At 40.8% G+C, this 18,652-nt stretch overlaps 1 protein-coding gene across 12 annotated transcripts in view; it reads left to right on the top strand.

The window, feature by feature from the left end:
- LOC128855952 (ankyrin repeat and KH domain-containing protein mask) overlaps positions 1-18,652 on the top strand; it is a 34,194-nt gene that overhangs the window by 1,404 nt on the left and 14,138 nt on the right. For 2 of the 12 annotated variants that reach the window (XM_054091219.1, XM_054091217.1), the window contains exons 2-13: positions 411-1,894; positions 10,217-10,255; positions 10,877-11,147; positions 11,218-11,317; positions 11,384-11,843; positions 12,107-14,161; positions 14,267-14,378; positions 14,449-14,948; positions 15,159-16,563; positions 16,654-16,796; positions 17,327-17,554; positions 17,774-18,568. In XM_054091219.1, the coding sequence (XP_053947194.1) occupies positions 572-1,894; positions 10,217-10,255; positions 10,877-11,147; positions 11,218-11,317; positions 11,384-11,843; positions 12,107-14,161; positions 14,267-14,378; positions 14,449-14,948; positions 15,159-16,563; positions 16,654-16,796; positions 17,327-17,554; positions 17,774-18,568 (7,431 nt within the window). In that variant the 5' untranslated portion in view covers positions 411-571. The other 10 variants (XM_054091218.1, XM_054091220.1, XM_054091223.1 and 7 more) reach the window with 9 other exon arrangements.

Genomic DNA, 18,652 nt, shown 5'->3' with positions numbered 1-18,652 from the left:
GTGTGGATTCGCCTTGGCTGTTTGTGGATCATTGATATCAATGTTGCCAGAACATTACTTCATCACTTTTTAAATTTAATATTATTATGTCGTGGTAGTTCTTTTAATTTTTTTTTTTAATCTTCGCCGTATAGTAGTTTTTCTTTTTAGGTCTTTCAAGTTCATGTTTCTTGTGCAGTTTTACCTCTGCTGGTAGCACTGGAAACACGTTTAGGGCAAAGGATAAAGGTGCGAACACAGCGAGTGCATTAAGTCAACCTAAAGTTGCTCTACTCTATTTTTTGTCTTTTCATTATTCTTCTACTAATTACCGCACACAAAGTACGTATTTCACATTGTCGTAGTGCTAAAATACGTGTACAAATCTTATTTTGTACCTAATTGCCTGCCATTTGTTTACGCGATATCAGAAAATCTTCAATAAATAGTACTAAGTGGAACAATCTGGTCTGAAACGAATTATAAATTAAAAAAAAAGTGACTTAAATCATAACAGAACAAAGTGAAACTAAAAAAAATTCCCACTCATACGCATAGTGTAGTGAAATAATTTAACATAAAACGGAGGAAAATGATTAATGATGAAAAAAGGAACGACCTAAGTGTGTGTTCAGCTGCTACAACAACAACATCGGCACCAACGTCAGTGTCTAATATTAATAAAACAACAACACCCGCATCAGCAGTTACAGTGGCATCAACAATTAAAGCACAAAAGTCTACTGCAACCAAATTGAAGCAGTCAGCGAACCTGCAATCAATAAAGAAAGCTGTCAATAGCAACAACAGCACCAACAATAAAAGCAATCATAGTAGTCTAAAATTGGCAGCAGTAGCAGCAGCTGCTGTTACATCTGGCACTACTACCAACATCTCAAGTAGTAACAATTACACTGTAAAAAAGTTGTCGAGGAATGCGACAAAGCAAATTGGTGGTAACAATAAAGTCTTGACCGCCAACAGTATCTGCACTGATAGTTGTATCGATAGCACACCTACCATTGGCACTGAAACAAGTTGCAAAAAAACGGCTAACAACAATAATAACAGTAAAGTTACTAAAACAAAATTAATTCAAAACAATATTAATATTTCTGCTTCCGCAGTTCCCGCAGCCGCTGCTGCCACTAATGGCAATAGCATCAGCAACACCAATAACACTAGCAGTAAAATGTCTAAAATTGCAGCCGCCAAAGCAGCCTCGTCAAGTGCCAACCATAACGTAAACGCCATAGCAGCGGATTGCGTTAGTGGTACAGCGACGACTCCAGCAACAACCGTTACAAATACGGGAGTTGGTATTGATGGCTGTCCAGGATCTAACAATAACAATGTCACCTCTACTCCGTCATCTATTCCTGCAATAGTTTCGAACGCACCTGCCAATACAACAACGTCTTTTACCACAGCCGGTGGTAGTGGCAACGGGAAAACATTGGGTTCATCAAATAAGAAATCCACAAACAATGCTTCAACCGTCTCCGCTGCCACAACTGCTTCTGCAAAGGCAAAAATTTACCAAATAAAAACAAATCCCTTGTCATTATTAGTGAGCTCCTCGCAGAATGCCTCAATTCCCGCAAAAACTAACGGCGATGGTGCCGTAAATAATACAAGTAATAATAACACCGGAACGTCGTCACGTGTTGGAGCAGTAGCTGCAATTAAGCAAAAACTGAAAGCTTCGGCGGCTGATGCTGCAGCCGCTGTTGGTATACCCACCGTCATAGCCGGTAATCCTCGTTCCGCCTCGTCGTCCACATCGTCCAATCTATCGTTGGCCTCGTCTGGAACTCGACAGAAGCGGCCTAGTGAAAACTCGGATACAGATACGGAGCTATCCCGTCAACCACCAGACCTGTCCGAATCCGATGAAGAATCGGTTTCAGAATCCGTAAGTTCAAATTGACAACTTTTATCATTACCTTTGATTTAATAGTTATATATTAAAGACATTAAGTTGAACTGTCAACAATTGTGTTCTGTTATTGCTGTTATTAGTTGTGTTCAATAACAAAATTAGCCATCACCAGACATCAATCCAAATCAAGAGCGTAAGTGAAAATTCTCTCCTAAAGAGACAGAAAAGCCAAAAAAGGCAGCGAATGCAAAATTTGCCATCACTTCCAAAAAACAATAGAAGATACGTCTAGTTGAGTTTGTTTACCAATTTTTATGTTGCTCACAAAATTTACCATAAATATACTTCGTATACTCACGTTTTCTTCTTGTTGTCTTTGTCATTTTACCTTTTCCGGCTACAAATTATATTTTCAAACCAGCGCGAGGCCATTGGTGCACAAAAGACTGGTTTCCAAAATTTCTCCAGCACATATTGAGCTTTTCTCTGGCATCGAATTGTCACTTTGCTCTCTCAATTTTTAGTAATGGATATTTTTTTGGTGTTAACGAACGCCTAATTGCAAAAATTAGAAATAACTATTGTATTAAAAATGACTGCGTTATCGAACACAACCATTTTGTAATACTCGTAACAGCATAAAACGACTGGACTCAACGGCATAGACGATGCAAATATACCTACATATGTATCTATGTAAGTATGTAACTCGAAAAAAAAAAAGAAATGGAATTGTGTCAGATGAATTTGGCTTTTGAGCATAAGGTTAATAGATGAGAAAGGAAAAGTGACAACAAGAGGCACATTTGATCCACAGTTACCTATCATATTTAAAATTTGTGGCGCTTGTTTTTTATTATTTCTGATTACTGGTGTTTTTCAATAAATAAAGAAATACAAATAAATTACCTTAATAAGAAAATTAATAAATTCTTTGTGTGAAAATTTATAAAATATATTTATTCTTGAAAATTGAGAAAGTTTGTTGAAGAAGAACAACAGTTGATCCTAAAAGCCAAAATTCTAAATGTTCAACGACATTCGCATACACACATACACATACATATGTATGTATGTTTAATAAGTGCCCTCTGTTTTTCACAGAGCATCATCATCATGCCCCTTACTATAGGTTCTCCTATGAATCGATTTTTGCTTCGTTTACTTTCAAAATCATCATCATCGTATTACTCATCTTTGGCTGAGCGTGTATGCTTGATATTGGGTGCATATTGCAATGAAATATGTGTATAAAAGCGTACCTATAGATATTCATGTACACATTGGGCAAGCATAGAATACCGAATGGAATACAACCAATCGAGTGGAATACAAAACATGTTTTTTTTTTACCGCGGTCTTATTCTATGTTACTCAATAGCAATAATGGAAACTTTCTTCGTATAATAAAAAATACCAAATCATAATATTGGCTGTTACTCCTCCGGCCATTTTATAAAACTCTTCGATTTACACTCTCGTCTTAAATTACGGGGGGGGAATACATATTTTTATATTAACACTAATGACCTGAAACAAGGGGCGTTTTTATTTACTTTACAGGTTCCCATTTTCAATAATTGCAATAATTTTACTAAGCTAAGGGTACTGGTGTGCGTACGAAACCCGATTCAAATAATTTGCCGAAGGTGTTGTACGTATGTACCTCCTGTTCAAATTTGCAGACTTGTGGATTATATAAATGTATTTAAAGAGATGTACATTCGATAGGAAAATGGAAATTCGTAGATGCCCTCGTTCCTCGCCTGTTAAAAAACTGTATCTGCGTAGATACGTTTCTTTATTAGGCTTCCCAGAAGTTTTAATGAAGCAATCACATACCGATTAGTTGTAGCAGTACCTTTGCCCTGTCAGTGTAGCGTAATCACCGGGGTTGTCCTCATCTTGCTCATCTAACGGTAGGGATACTAGCAGTTTCGACGGAGTGGGACCAGAGGAGAGGGGTGTTAGATGAGTGGGTTTAATTGGGCTTGTGAAAAGGTGGTTAGTGTCGTGCGGGGTGCCTTCATATGATGGACATATGTTTAGTATGTCGGGGTCGATTCTGGATAAGTAGGAGTTTAACCTGCTAATGTAATTGTGCCAAGGTTACGCTGGACTCTCGGGGATGTTGGAGCTCTTCGTCTGCGATTGGTGGTGGTTGGACTCCGATAACGGCTTCGGGGGTCGGGAGCTTAAGAAGGTGGTGAAAGTCTCCCGATGAATGTCGTTTATGGCCTGTCTGTACACTGTCCGATCCAGTAGCTGTCATGTCTATTTTGTCTAGGATCTCGTCCACGTTCCGATTAGTAAAAACTCTTTGGATAGATCAAAAATATTGCGTTCGTCAAATTTCTCAGTTTAACTTTAAATATGTACATACATACATATGTACCCTCTTTCTAAACTAGGACGGCACATAGACGTCGCCCTCATAGTCGTTTTTTTTTTCTTTTTTGGTTTTGAAACCGTTCCGTTCTTATTGTTGTTATCGTTTGATTGTCATTATCATCTTTAGTAATCATGATGTTTGTTGCTATCCCTTCTCATTGACGATGCGAAATTCCCGTAGTGTATTTTATTATTGTTTTAGCTGTCGTCATAATTGTCGGTAGATTGGAATTCAGAATACCCACCATCGTAGTTCCGTCGTTGTCGTTGTCGCAGTTGCTGTTGTCATTGTTGTTGTTATGTCGTAGTTGTTGTCTTAGTCGCCATCACCTCTAGACTCTACAGAACAAATTCACAAATTAAAAATGCATAAATACATATGTACACTTTTACATACTGAGCATACTTGCTTTGTAGTTAAACAGCAGCACTATCGTTTCCTCTGCTTTGTTATTATTGTTGCAAGCCAAAAAACACGTTGCTCAATTTCAGTTTCCCCTTTTTCGCTCTCCCCTTCGCTTAGTAAATTCCAATTGCACGAACAAAAGAAACGAATACTCGTGTATTGTGTTGATTTGTACTTCTTTTTTTTTTTATTTATTTTTTTTATTACGCCTTTCGGCTTTGAGTCAGATGGTGGGTCGGTCTACTGAACTTTATTATTTGTTTGGCGCAGTGGTGTAGAAGTTTTGGACTTGGAGGAATGTTTAGAGAATTTGTTGAAGCGGGTGTAGGGTAAGAGACTTTGGGTTCCATCATTCGCTTCAGTACAGAAGGGACAAACATGTATATATGTATGTATACCGCCCTTTTCACTTACCCTAGACTACGCACCTTAAGTGAATTAGAAAATAATGTAAGATTTGAATTTCCATATGAATAGTACCAATTTTCTATATTTTATTAGTTTTGGATGATATTTATAACATAATATACGTATGTATTAATTTTTTTGTTTGTTTCCTTTTTTGCCTTTCTTCGTTTTGGTCGTTTGATACTTCAAACTCAGCATTCACTTTGTTCGTACATTTTTCACAAAAATAATACGCAGTTGAGTATTTTTATGCAAAAATTGCGTTTATATTAGTCAATATTCTGGGTATATTTATTTAAAAATATTTTTTCGTAGTGAGTATGAGGACCTTTCTATGTGGTAAAGTTATTTAAGGAATATTTGAAATATTGAAATTATTGATTTATTAAATTCACAGTTAACGTTCCCATTAACACATTTTTATACAAAATAGGCATTCGTAGCACTTACTTAAATATTGAGTGAATGGTCTATGTCACGAGGTTCGAAAGGGTAATAAAGAACTCTGCATGTTGTAAAAACATAACTTAATTATAAATTTGTGCATGTGTGTACACATGTAGCTACATCAAATGTACATATACGAGTATATGTACATATGTATATATCATCATAAAATGTCTTCTTGATTTATTTTAACTTTAACGTTTTCATGTTTACCCATAAAATTTTATAAATGCTCAAATGATCTAGTTTCCATAGAGGCTTCAGACTCTCGTAGGTAATAGCGGACAAGAATATTTACCAATCGGCCATGTGTTGATGGTAGGGTCCGGTAAATAATTCAGTAAAAAAAATTTAAATCAAATAGAATAAATTAGCAAACGATAGCTACTTAGATGCATTTTCATATGCTTAAGTCTTGAAGGTGTCCACGACGTGAAGTGAAACTCCTTTGGAAATTGATTTTTTCTTTCAATTGAAGGTTAAACACCAGAGAAACGTGTAAACTGGCGACAATCGCTACACATATTTACTTGTATGCATACACATGAATGGTGTGGTTATGTTTTGTACATAATAAAACATATATCGACGAGTACGAACAAATAATGTACGAACTTTGCTCATAATTTCAAATTTGTGTACAAAGAATGAAGTTCTGAATGAAAATTTAAAGTATCAGTGTAACCATTGAGCTTCGCCTTAATTGTTGATGATTCATGCAATCTTTAAATTCTCAAACCATCTGACAATGGCAAACAAACAAGCTGTCAGCCATCAGCCATCAGCCGCCACAGACAGACCAACGAACCCCCAAATAAACGAATATCTGAAATAAAACGAATGAATGTACAATCGAGTTTTTGCATTTGTGGACTTGGTGCAAGGTATCAAAATGTGTAAAACATATTTTAAGAAATATAAAATGAAACCAGAATGTCAAACACGCGAAGCGAAAGGTAACCGATGAATTAAAGGAATAACAACGAAATGAGCTAAAAGAACCTTAATAGAGAAGCATGCATGAAAAGAGAAATTGGCAAAGAAGCAAGTGCGAGAGGTATAGACCAATAATCGCTGCACAGCTCATTCCGTCCCATTTTCAATCCATTCCGGTCTATGTGTGTCGGCTTTGCAGCTGTAGTCGATGCCATCGTTGCTGCCGTCGACCGTTGACGACCGTGGTAGGCGTAGTTGTTGTGGTCGTCATTATTATCAGCGGCTTTGTAATATATTTGGGTTTTACAAATTGCTTCTTGAAGTCGTTAATTTCTTTCAGTGTATTTTTTATATGCCCATAATTGTTTTTTTCTGCATACGTGAACGGTTATTCGCTTTGATCGCCCAAGGGCATACATAGTTTGCAATACCGTGGACCGGACAAAGAGGTACAGAGAGAGATACAGTTGCGGACATTATCATTCGGGCAGGTAGTAGAATGCAGTTGAGGGATTAAAACCGTTTCCGACCATCGGTACATATGAGTGTGTGCACTTTTATCATCCTTTTCCAAATGCATTGTCTAAACAGAATTTGTGTAGGTAAAATAAAATGTGTGCTGAATGTATTGCTTGAGTCTAAAGAGGATAAAGATTTCGTAAAGTAGCCTGCGCACTGGATTTTATACCTGTTCAATGAACATGTTTTTATTTGTCTTAGAAAGTTTTTATTCATTGTTAAAAGTGGTTGCGCAATTGCAATGAAAATTAAGCCAAAAACGAAGGGGTGGCTGTATTGTCAATATTGATAGTGGCTGTCGCATCCAACAAAACATGGTGTCGCCAGTGAGTGCATTATTTGACACTTCATTCTGTGTGTCAGGCGAATTTTGCAAGCGGACACTTAGATTTGAGTATATTTGTGAGCAGAAGCTCTCCATTTAACAGCGTTGTTATGTTTTGGGCTTTAAAGTATGACGAGACTTAAAAACAAAAAAGTGATTAAGCAAAAGTTTGGTATTACGATATTTGTTATTAAACAATTTTTGGGGTTTGTTCGTTTTTATTCTGAGATTTTCAAACGAACTTTTGAAAAATGTAATGGATTGCGTTTTCATATGGGAAACGCTGCTGTTGAAAAGACGTTTAGTTGGTTCAAAAGGTGTCGTAAGTGTCGTATTGTCTTGTGTTATAAAGTTATTTTTTTGTCAATTTACGTGACTTGTATTTACAAAAAACTGCATACCTGAAATTTTTCTAAAAATTCCGAGTAAAAAGTTGAAAACTTTTGATGAAAAATTTGCCGAATTTTTTAAAATTTAATACAAAGTTCGAAACTTCGCTTTATAGTATATGGCTTTTGTTGTAGTGTGAACTTTATTTTTATAAAAAATATTTAAATTACAAAATAAATAAAAATATCGTTTAAAGTTATCAATATGTGGTATACACTTTCTTTTGACGCTGACTACATATTTGGTTAAACATTTTTTTTTTTTAATTTTTCCCAAATTTGCTGCGGAGCTTTGTTGTCAATCAAATATAATCTAATAGTTTCAGACAACATACCGGTATATTGGTAGATGTTTCTTTGTTCCATAGGTCCGATGCTCTTAAACTTCTCTCTGATATTCGCTTCTTAACGCAAATCTTTGCTAAAACGTCATACTTAATTTCGGTCGGGGCGATACAGATGCCAGAAAGTCGTACTCCAGTTGTTTATCTTTAGTTAGACTTTTCCAAGTACCTCACAGACCTCTGTGAATGATATATTCAGCAATTATCTGATTGGGATCTCCATGGACATTCTTCGTTCGTGTACATATTGTTGGATAAGAAATGAAATTGACATTAGTGCTGAGGTTGGAGTTAATTGAGTTGGTCGTAAATGGCGCGCTAAGAGTAGCCTATTTACCACCTTGATCAAAAAGTTCCTGGAACAAACGCCAGGTGACACGTTCTAAATCGACTGATTGTGTTCTGTGTTTGTTTTTGTTAGGTTGGCACATCTATGATTAACATTCCTACCAAGTTTTATCGCCATTGCTTGAGTAAATCTACCCCTGCACGTGTTTTCGATTGCTTACAGTTTTAAAAATGGATTTGAATTAGCAATTTGTATTAAATTAGCGTTAAAATGGGTTCAAATCTGCGAAAAACTTAGAAATGTTGGAGGCTGTTTCGGTAATGAAACTCTAAAAAAAATAGTCGTTTACAAGAGGAATGCAAGCTAATGGCAGGCCGTCGACTTCGAAAACTTATGAAAACATCAATAGAGTGAAAGAAAAGTTGATCAATAACCACAAATTAACCACCAGAGATCTTATGGATCCGTTCAGGACATTGTAGTTAATGATTTGGGTTTGCGCCTTGTTGCTGCAAAGTTAGTTCCAAAGAATCTTAATTTTATGCAAAAAATGGGTCGCTTTGGTATCGTCAAAGGCATGATTTTGAAGGCTAAATTCACCCAACTTTTATCAAATGCATGATTACTCAAGACAAGACGTGGGTTTATGAGTTCGTCATGACGCAATCCACACATCAGGCGAGTGAGTGAGTGGAGAGCTCCGCATGAACTAAGACCAAAAAGCCGCGTCGTTTTCAGTCAAAAAAAGGTTGCGATGCTCACGGATTTTATGGATTACAACTGTTTTGTACATCACGAATTTTTGCGAGGGTTTTTTTTGCTGCTACGAAAACAACAACAACATCAAGCCTGATCCGATCGAAGGCCGGGCAGACGCACAGAAAATGGTGCACCATCTCATCCTCCTCTTCACATGCTGGGAAAAGTGCACTGTCTGAGATGTCTACATTTTCCATGTGATTCTCCCATAGAAAGTGGCCTGTCATCAGTCCAACCATCTGTCTACAGTCCAACCAGCTGCCCACAGTCCAACCAGCTGCCTACCGTCCCTTCTGTTGAATGACAGGAGGATCAACGACAGTCGGTCGGACATGACAGGTAACATTAGTTTTGTCCATCTGCAGCCTCTATCAGCCTGCCAAGCTCGCTTGTGGGTTGAAGTAACCCGTTGGCTAACCTTGGCTTTGATGGCTGCAGAAGGGAGTGGCAGAACGGACTTCGGGCCAAAGAAGTTGACCTCGGAGACCAGAGTCAGAGGCCTCCTTACCCGCGATACCCACATATCCCGGGACCCATGTTAGCATTACCTCTGCACCAGTTTTCCACAAGAAAATTCATTGCTTCTTGAACAGCATACATCTTTGCTTAAAGCACGGATGCGACCATTCCAAGAGCAAAATGTGGTTTTTCTCTCTGGATTCTACGTAGATACCAGAGCCGGAGCCGTGCTCAGTCCTTGAGCCATCCGTGAAAATTCGAAAACTGTGTTTGATCAAGGTAGAAGTTGCATTGAGATAAATGACGCATTGACGGTCTCATAAGATTGGCACTATTGAGTTCGAGTTTAACACATAACTGATGATTTAAGCGTATAGGTTAGCATAGTTTTAGCTCGAATTAGTTGAGTTTCATTTTCATATCATCCATCGATTTCACTTTTGGTTCTTCAAGCCTTCTATTTTTCTTCTTTTGCTTCCTGGGCATCTCAAAAATCACGTTCATAACTTATTGACTACATAAAACTAACATCTGCACATCCATTGCCCGTTTTCGTTTGCTTATTCTCCTGAAGCGGTATGGGGCAATATTTCCACCATTTCTATAACAGCAGCAGATTTGTATCATCCATCCATTCGTTTGTTTCTCTTGATTTTATTTTTTCTTTCGTTCTTCTTTTATAGATCCTTTTGGCATGCTTGTGTCTAAGGCCAGATCTTCTGGTAAGTTTCGCGTTTTTTGATTTTTTAACAAAACAATCTGCCACCAAAAATGGAACAATTTTCTGTTAAGGAAATGGTTTAGCCTCTTCGACCATTTCTTTATAAATAACAAAGCTTTATAACTTATCGCCATGACATATTAATCGGTTTTTATTAGTAACTACAAACTAAGCATCTGATTAACATTTTATGTAAATATTTATTTTGAGAATGGCAACTTGACCGGCTACTTTTCGAGCACTGATCAGAATGGCGCTAGTTTAACTAACATCAATGTGCTATTAAAATTGTATTAATACAGTGGGCATCGACTGGAAAGACTCCTAGAAGATTCCTTAGTTGGTGGCCAAAGACACAAGAATGCGCGCGTCTACTATTTTCAACCCTAAACGATTAACCTAAGCGCTAAATGAGAGAATGATTTTTGCTTGCATTGCTTGTTACATACATGCATACATACATACAAACATGCATACATATAAAATTACTGACCAATAATCTGTTTTTTTACCGATGTATGTAAAATCGAACTTAAATTTTAATTATGCGCTTTCCATTTCTCGATTAACACAAATTGAAGCTGCAATAATTTGTAATTTCTCTTGTCTTTATTCTTTTAAGGATGATATTCCGGAGTCTGATGCTGATAGTTGCGGACATGAAGAGGATAATGAATCGGAGGAGGACAACGAGGATGAAGAAGATGATGAGGAGGAGATCGATGATGAAGACGAAGAAGAAGAGGATCCGCCAAATGAAGTAAGTGGAAATTTCTCAGCCGGCTCCGAAGATGAAGACGAGGATGAAGACGAGGAAATCCAAGATCCAAACGAAGTGGGCGGATCCTTCTTACTCGATACTAACAATGATCGTTGCTCAGCTCTCTTCGAAGGTTAGTTGAATAAGAAAGCTGCAAAAACGATTAAGGTTTTATTAAAACAATTTAATTACAATTTTTTTAGGTGATAAGCCGCCTGTGTTACGTCATGCCACCCACGCAATAGACGAGACTAAACAGGCGCTGACGAAAATGCGCGGCGCCACAACCCCACGGGACAAAACGTAAGTACAAATAAAACACCAAACGCAAAAGGAGATATTAAATAATATGTATTTTTTGGTTTATAGCATTTTTTCTCAAACCCTTATTGCTGCCTGCACCGACAACGATGTTCCGACGGTACGCCGTTTGCTGAGCAAAAGCAATGTGAACATTAACGAATCCACCGATGACGGCGAATCCTTGCTTTCGATGGCTTGCTCAGCTGGCTACTACGAGCTGGCTCAGGTGCTGCTAGCAATGCAGGCAGCGCAAGTGGAAGATAAGGGCCAAAAGGATTGCACACCTTTAATGGAGGCAGCATCTGCCGGTCATTTGGAAATCGTCAAACTATTGTTGAGTCACAATGCCGATGTGAATGCTCATTGTGCCACAGGCAACACGCCGTTGATGTTTGCTTGTGCAGGTGGGCATGTGGAGGTGGTGAAGGAGTTGCTGAAGCATGGCGCCAACGTGGAGGAACAAAACGAAAACGGACATACACCACTAATGGAAGCAGCTTCAGCTGGTCATGTTGAGGTGGCTAAGGTGCGCATAAAAGCAAAGTGAATTTTTTTTTTAATATGCAGTAGCAGGTGATGATAATCCGAGATTTGAGACAAGTTATCAATGCCTTATCGCCAATTGCGTCGCTTTTAAGATTGAGTTAAAAATCGTAATTGTGAAATGTGTTTGGTGTTTCGGTAGTCAATGAACGCTTTTGATCTTATTTGATGCTATCAAAAATGTCTGTTTTTGCTTTGTTATTTTTCATTTCTTCCGACAAAATAAATTTCCAATAAAATTTGCAGGTACTTTTGGATCATGGTGCCGGAATTAATACCCATTCTAATGAATTCAAGGAGAGCGCCCTAACATTGGCTTGTTACAAAGGTCACCTTAGTATGGTACGTTTCCTACTGCAAGCCGGCGCCGACCAAGAGCACAAGACCGACGAAATGCACACCGCTCTAATGGAGGCATCTATGGATGGTCATGTTGAAGTAGCGCGTCTGCTTTTGGACTCGGGCGCCCAAGTGAATATGCCAACCGATTCTTTTGAGTCGCCACTTACATTAGCTGCTTGCGGTGGCCACGTCGAACTGGCCACACTGTTAATTGAACGTGGCGCTAATATTGAGGAAGTAAATGACGAAGGCTATACACCACTTATGGAGGCTGCACGTGAAGGTCACGAGGAGATGGTTGCACTGCTGTTAAGTAAGGGTGCAGATATTAATGCAACCACTGAGGAGACTCAGGAGACTGCCCTTACACTGGCTTGTTGTGGCGGCTTCAGTGAAGTTGCGGAATTTCTCATAAAAGAGGGTGCAAACCTTGAGTTGGGCGCATCCACACCGCTCATGGAGGCAGCGCAAGAAGGCCATACGGATTTGGTGCGCTTCCTGCTGCAGAATAAGGCTAATGTGCACGCAGTCACACAGACAGGTGATACGGCTCTAACGCACGCCTGCGAAAATGGGCACACAGATGCGGCAGAGGTGCTACTAAGTTACGGCGCAGAGCTGGAGCACGAATCCGAGGGCGGACGTACACCTTTGATGAAGGCGTGTCGCGCCGGTCATTTATGCACTGTGAAATTCCTCATACAAAAAGGCGCCGATGTCAATAAGCCAAGCAGCAGCAATGACCACACACCCCTTTCCTTAGCTTGTGCCGGCGGTCATCAAGCGGTGGTCGAATTGTTGCTAAAAAATTGCGCTGATCCCTTTCACAAATTGAAAGACAATAGTACCATGTTAATTGAAGCGGCTAAGGGCGGCCATACACGCGTTGTCGAATTACTTTTCAAATACCCGCTGTTCGTACAAAACCATCAGAACGAACTGCAATCAGCAGCGGCAGCTGCAGCAGCGGCTAATGTTGCCAGTGCTGCTGGAGCTGTGGGCATCAGCAACGCTACAGCGGCTAACCAACTGCGCTTCATAAATCCGCAACAACAAAAACAATTCCAACAGCAGCTACAACAGCTGAGCGCACCACCCGGCTTGCAGGTGTCCGAAGCAATGCGCGTTTCGAATCAGCAACAACAATTCCATCAGCAACAATTCAGTGCTAATACAATGACCAACACGAACGTTACCAACAATAACAATGTTGTCGTAAACACCAGCTCTGGCTCATTCAGCGAGGAGCACATGCCTTTGACTTCGACAACGGATGCAAATGGCGAGGAGTTCGCAGCCATCGACATCAACTCGCTGAGCGCGCAACAACAGGAGGCATTAATTGCCAAATCGCGGCTTTTCCACTTGCAAACTGGTTTCGAGCAGGGTCTCACACTGGGCCGTGAACAACAATCACTTACACAACCACAGCAACAACAGCAGCAGCAGCAACAGCAACAGCCACCCTTGCCGACTCACAACAACAATACACAGCGCAAACATTTCGAATTGGATATGACGCACATTAATGCATTAACACCACCTCAAAAGGCACCACCGGCGCCGCCCGTGGGTACTACTGGCGCACAAAACCATCAACTGCAACAGCAACAATTCCAGTTGCAGCCACAGTTACAACAGCATTCAGTGCAGCCCCCAATGAAGGCAAAGAGTAGTAATGCTTCACGAAAAAATCGACAGCCACCAGCGCCTTTTGAACTTAACTTACCGACAACCAACTTGGGCAACGTCTCACTTGAGCAGCAGCAGCAGCAGCAGCAGCAGCATCAACAGCAACTAGAACAAATGCAACAGCAAGAGCAACAGCCTGACGAAGTACGCTCCCAGCCACTGGGCGACGACGGCAGTGGCTCACTTGTTGCAGTTGCAGGAGACGCAGATGGACAACAAAATCGTTGCTTTATGCGACGCTGCTTTTTCAAACCCGAATTCCAAAAGGTGAGTGTTGAAACTAAAAGTAAAAAAAACAACTACACTTTTGTGATTATTTTCGGTAAGAGTAGTGATAAAAAAATAATCCGAAATCTCTTTCTATTCCTAAAGATTGGTAATGAAAACAAGTCGGGAGCTGCAACGAATGCTTTGTCCCCTGTTAGCTACATGGATTTGAGCGGAGTTGAGGGAGTTGAGACAATGACTGCCAGTGGTGTTTCTGGTAAGTTTATTGGATGCCTAAAGTCGAATGCATATTCAGTGAAATATTTGCACCCCAATTGTTTACACAGGTGTGACTACTTTGGGCGACAATGAAATGACTTCGATTTTCCTAACGGGCAACACAGCCAGCGGTGGCCAATCCCAGCAAATGCTAAACATGCCAACGGATAATATGATGATAGAGCTCTTAGATGCGAGTGCTATTGCCGATGCAGCGGCAGAACTGCGCCAACACCAACAGCAACAACAGCAAGATGCTACTAAAGCTATGTTGAACACGCAGCAGTACAATAATAGTGGAGTAGCCGCAGCCGCTTTGGAGGCGATGTCAGCAGTGAATAACCTACAAAACAATCGTAACTTTAGCAATAAAGGCAACAACAACAATTTGAATCAAAAGAGCACTCAAATTACGACACCATCGGAAGTGTCTCAGAGCACAGCCATTAGCGACCGGCCAAAAGTCAAGCCGGTGTCGAAAAAGGACAACAAAAATTTCCGTAAAACTGTTTTCCCACAATCGCCGGTATTGCAACAAAACCAGATGGTATCTATTTACAATAAATTGGTAAGTACGCAGGTACGAAACTAGCAAACATTTTTGCAATTTATGAGATTTATCAGATACTCGATGCTAGGGGTATAGAAGAAATTTATATCTAGAGTACTTTGAGTTTACTTAGAAAGAACATTTGAATAAATTGACTGTCACTTGAACAAGTGTTTTGTTCATTTCGCCGTTATAATCCTTTAATTGTGCTATTCCCTGCCATTACAGCCGTTGCTGCTCACAAATGAAATCAAGCCGAGTTTGCAGACGAAACAAGTTATCATGACGCAAATGGCGTTTGCCGCACAACAACAGCAGCAGCAACAACAACTCGCAAGCAGCTTAGATATGAGTGGTGGCGGAGACAATTCGATTGCACTGAACAACTCCCCAGCTTCACCTTTGGCATCCCCATCCAATGCAGCTGCAACTTTTTTGCAACAACAACAACAGCACATACCCACTATCGGCGACGATGATCATCAACAACAACAGCATCAGCAGCAGCAACAACAGCAACATCAAGAGGTGACTTCAACCATATTGCAGGCTTTTCATGCAATGCAGTCGCGCAATGTTGGTGAGGAAGCAGCTGCAGCAGCGCTTGCCACTGTTTGCGGCATGAGCGCCGCAGAGCAACAGGAGTATTTGCGGGAGCGCTACCAGTTGTATGACATGCCACGTTTCTTCGATGACCAACCCAAATCACCAACCGAAACGCCACCACCACCACTGCCAGACAAACAGCAGCAGCAGCAGCAAGAAATCTACAACGAAGATGGCATTGCTGTGCTTGACGAGGAAGTGGAATTAGATGTTGAACCAGAAGCCGAGGGCGTTACAGAAATGAAGAATCTTGCAACGTTGGTCACCGCCGCAGCAGCTGCCGCGCCGAATATGCTGCTCGAACATGTTGCAATGGGCAATGAAGCGCCTAATGGCGACGAAAATGCATTGCAGGTGGCTGAATATGGTGAGGGAGAAGAAGATGACGATGCCAACATTGAAGCTGACCACCCGGGTATAACACTCGATATGTTGGAGGGCCACGATTACGACGATTGTGAGGCTGATGGCGAAGATGACGGTATCGGTGAGGGTGATGACATTGAAGAGGTGCTGGAAGATGAAGAAGAATGTGAAGATGACGAATTAGAAGGTGATGTGGATGGCAACTGTGAGGAAGATATTGACGTGAGCGCAATGGTACACCATGGGGATGAAATTTCCATTAGAAAGCGCGCTATTGGCGGTGAGGAAGACGAGGAGGATTACGAAGACGAGGATGAGGATGATGAGGATGAAGAGGACGACGATGACATGGCATTGAGCAATGCGAAACGTGCAAAGAGTGCACATCGCCAGCCGCAGGCTCTGGAGAATTTGATTCTCTCGAATGTCGCCTACAAAACCGATGAACTTTCCCAGGCGCTATGTGATTTTCGTCAAGACTTTCCAACCGATTTGGTGCACGTTTTTCCACCAATTGCAAATTTCAAAACGGCCACGGGAAGCGCAGCGTTTAGCACCTTGCAGCAATGTACTGCAGCAGCAGCCGCAGCAGCAGCAGATGTTGCTAACGCTGCAGCCGCAGCGGCAGATATGGCAAACGCCGTCAAAGTGGTCAGCCATGGTGAGTATCGCAATTGAATGAAAATTATTGCATATATCCATATGCTTATATCAATAAGACTAACCCCACGTTCCCATTGTGTTTGTGTAGATGTTGACGGTTCACCTGCAGCTGGAGTTATTACTGCTGCTAGCATGTACCCGGCACTGGAGACTTTCGACCAATTTCCTGGGGACATGCCCGGAGACATGGATGACATATTGCAAATATTCCAGAATGATCCATCATTACAGGTAGGCTGATACGCGCTGATCAGTGCAAGTTATTGCATTTTATACCATCTTCTGCTTATGTTAGGCGGTAGGTTGCACATAGCATACAAGAAAATTCATTCCGCAAATGCGCCAAATAAAGTGTGCCTTTGTGGAAAATTTTGATTACGTACCAGGTGGAGATAGGTGTATAAAATAATTGGTTGATGGCATAAAAGTGGAACTTTCGATGCGATACAGAAAATTTCCTTCGATAATTTTTTTTATTTTTATTTTTCATTCTAAATCATAAAAATTGTTCGAAAGGTTTGGACTGAGGTTAGGCGTTGATGTTAGTTGGTGTTGTTTGGCTATTTTGAAATCTCTTTAAGAATTCCAGTTCACTTTGCACTCATTCGTTAGCGAATTACAAAATTGATTAAACATTTTAAATGCATTTATTATGCTTATGGTTTTTTTATATTTGATACAAGTTTTGGTTTTTTTCGCAACGCCCGTTGTTGTTGCTGTTGTTGTTACGTAGTTTATTGTTTGTCATTGTTGTTATCTAGGAGCTGCATAATTGTGCCGAGCTGGGCGACCTGAATTCAATTTGCAAGAACCGCTTTAGCAGCAACTGGGTGCAGACGCCGAAGTGGACCAGCCAGGATCACTTGATGGCGACGCATCAGCAAGCGCTGCTCTCGGCCGAAGACCAACAGCAGCAGCAACAACGTCAGGCAACTAATCAAATGCTTCTCGAATATCAGCATGAGCTGCAAATGGGGGAGCAAATGCAGGTATGCCCCTTCTACCCACTTCCTAACTCCCATATACCACTCCCGTCACACTTGTACATACAAACAAACTTACAACACCTTCAAAATACCCAACTTACAACACCTTCAAATTAAAAAAAAAACCGAACTACAGTTGAGTAATGTGAAATTCGCATTACAAAATTTATCAATTCTTTATTAACACACTTTTGCTCTTTGCTCTACTTAAATTTGCCGCAGCACCAACACCACCAGACATTTTCGTTTTTGCCACTTCCGTCAGATGATGCAGCAGCAGCCGCCGCTGCTGCGCAACATCAACAAATGCAACAGCCACTGCCACATCAGGGTGATTTCCTGCTACAACAACAGCATCAACAATTGCAACAACACCAACAACTTATACTACAAGAAGATGAGGAGGAGTTGAAGCACCGTCAGTTGCATATGATTCAGCAATTGCAGCAGGATCGGCAATCTAGTGAGCGCTTGCGAAAAGCATTGGCAGCCTGTGCTGCCAATCAGCATCAGCAACCGCAACAAAAACACCAGCAGCAGCAACAGCAGCAACAACAACAGCAGCAGCAGCAACAGCAGCATCAGGAGCAAGCCGCAGCCGCCGCTGCTAATTACGTCTTCAATGTTGAGAGTGGTGACAAATCGGCACAGTCGTTGCAGTTGTTATTCCAGCTGCCGACATCGGTGCAACACCAACAACAACAAGACGTACACGATGCAGCACAACAGTTGCAACATCTTCAGCTGCAAGATTTGCCAGAGAATCAACAACTAATGCATGAGTTCTCGCAACAGGCTGAAAGTCTCATGCAGCAGCAACAACAACAACAACAACAGCAGCAGCAACAATCGACATCCCTCGATCAGGTGGCGCAAAGCAATCTTTTGTTGCAGCAGCATGCATTACATCAGCAGGTCCTCAAGCAAAAACAACATCATCTGCAACAACAGCAATTGCTATTGCAACAACAACAACAGCAGTTGCAGCAACAACAGCAGCAGCAACAACAACAACAGGTAAAGGCAGGCGAAAAAGTAAAAGACAGATAGCGTCAGTGCAATTATTTCACCTCCCTTATGCTTAGTCGGCCGCCGTAGCCG

The sequence above is a fragment of the Anastrepha ludens genome, chromosome 2, assembly GCF_028408465.1.
Source record: "Anastrepha ludens isolate Willacy chromosome 2, idAnaLude1.1, whole genome shotgun sequence".
Taxonomy (NCBI): Eukaryota; Metazoa; Arthropoda; class Insecta; order Diptera; family Tephritidae; genus Anastrepha; species Anastrepha ludens.
This window is presented reverse-complemented; position numbering and strand designations above follow the sequence as displayed.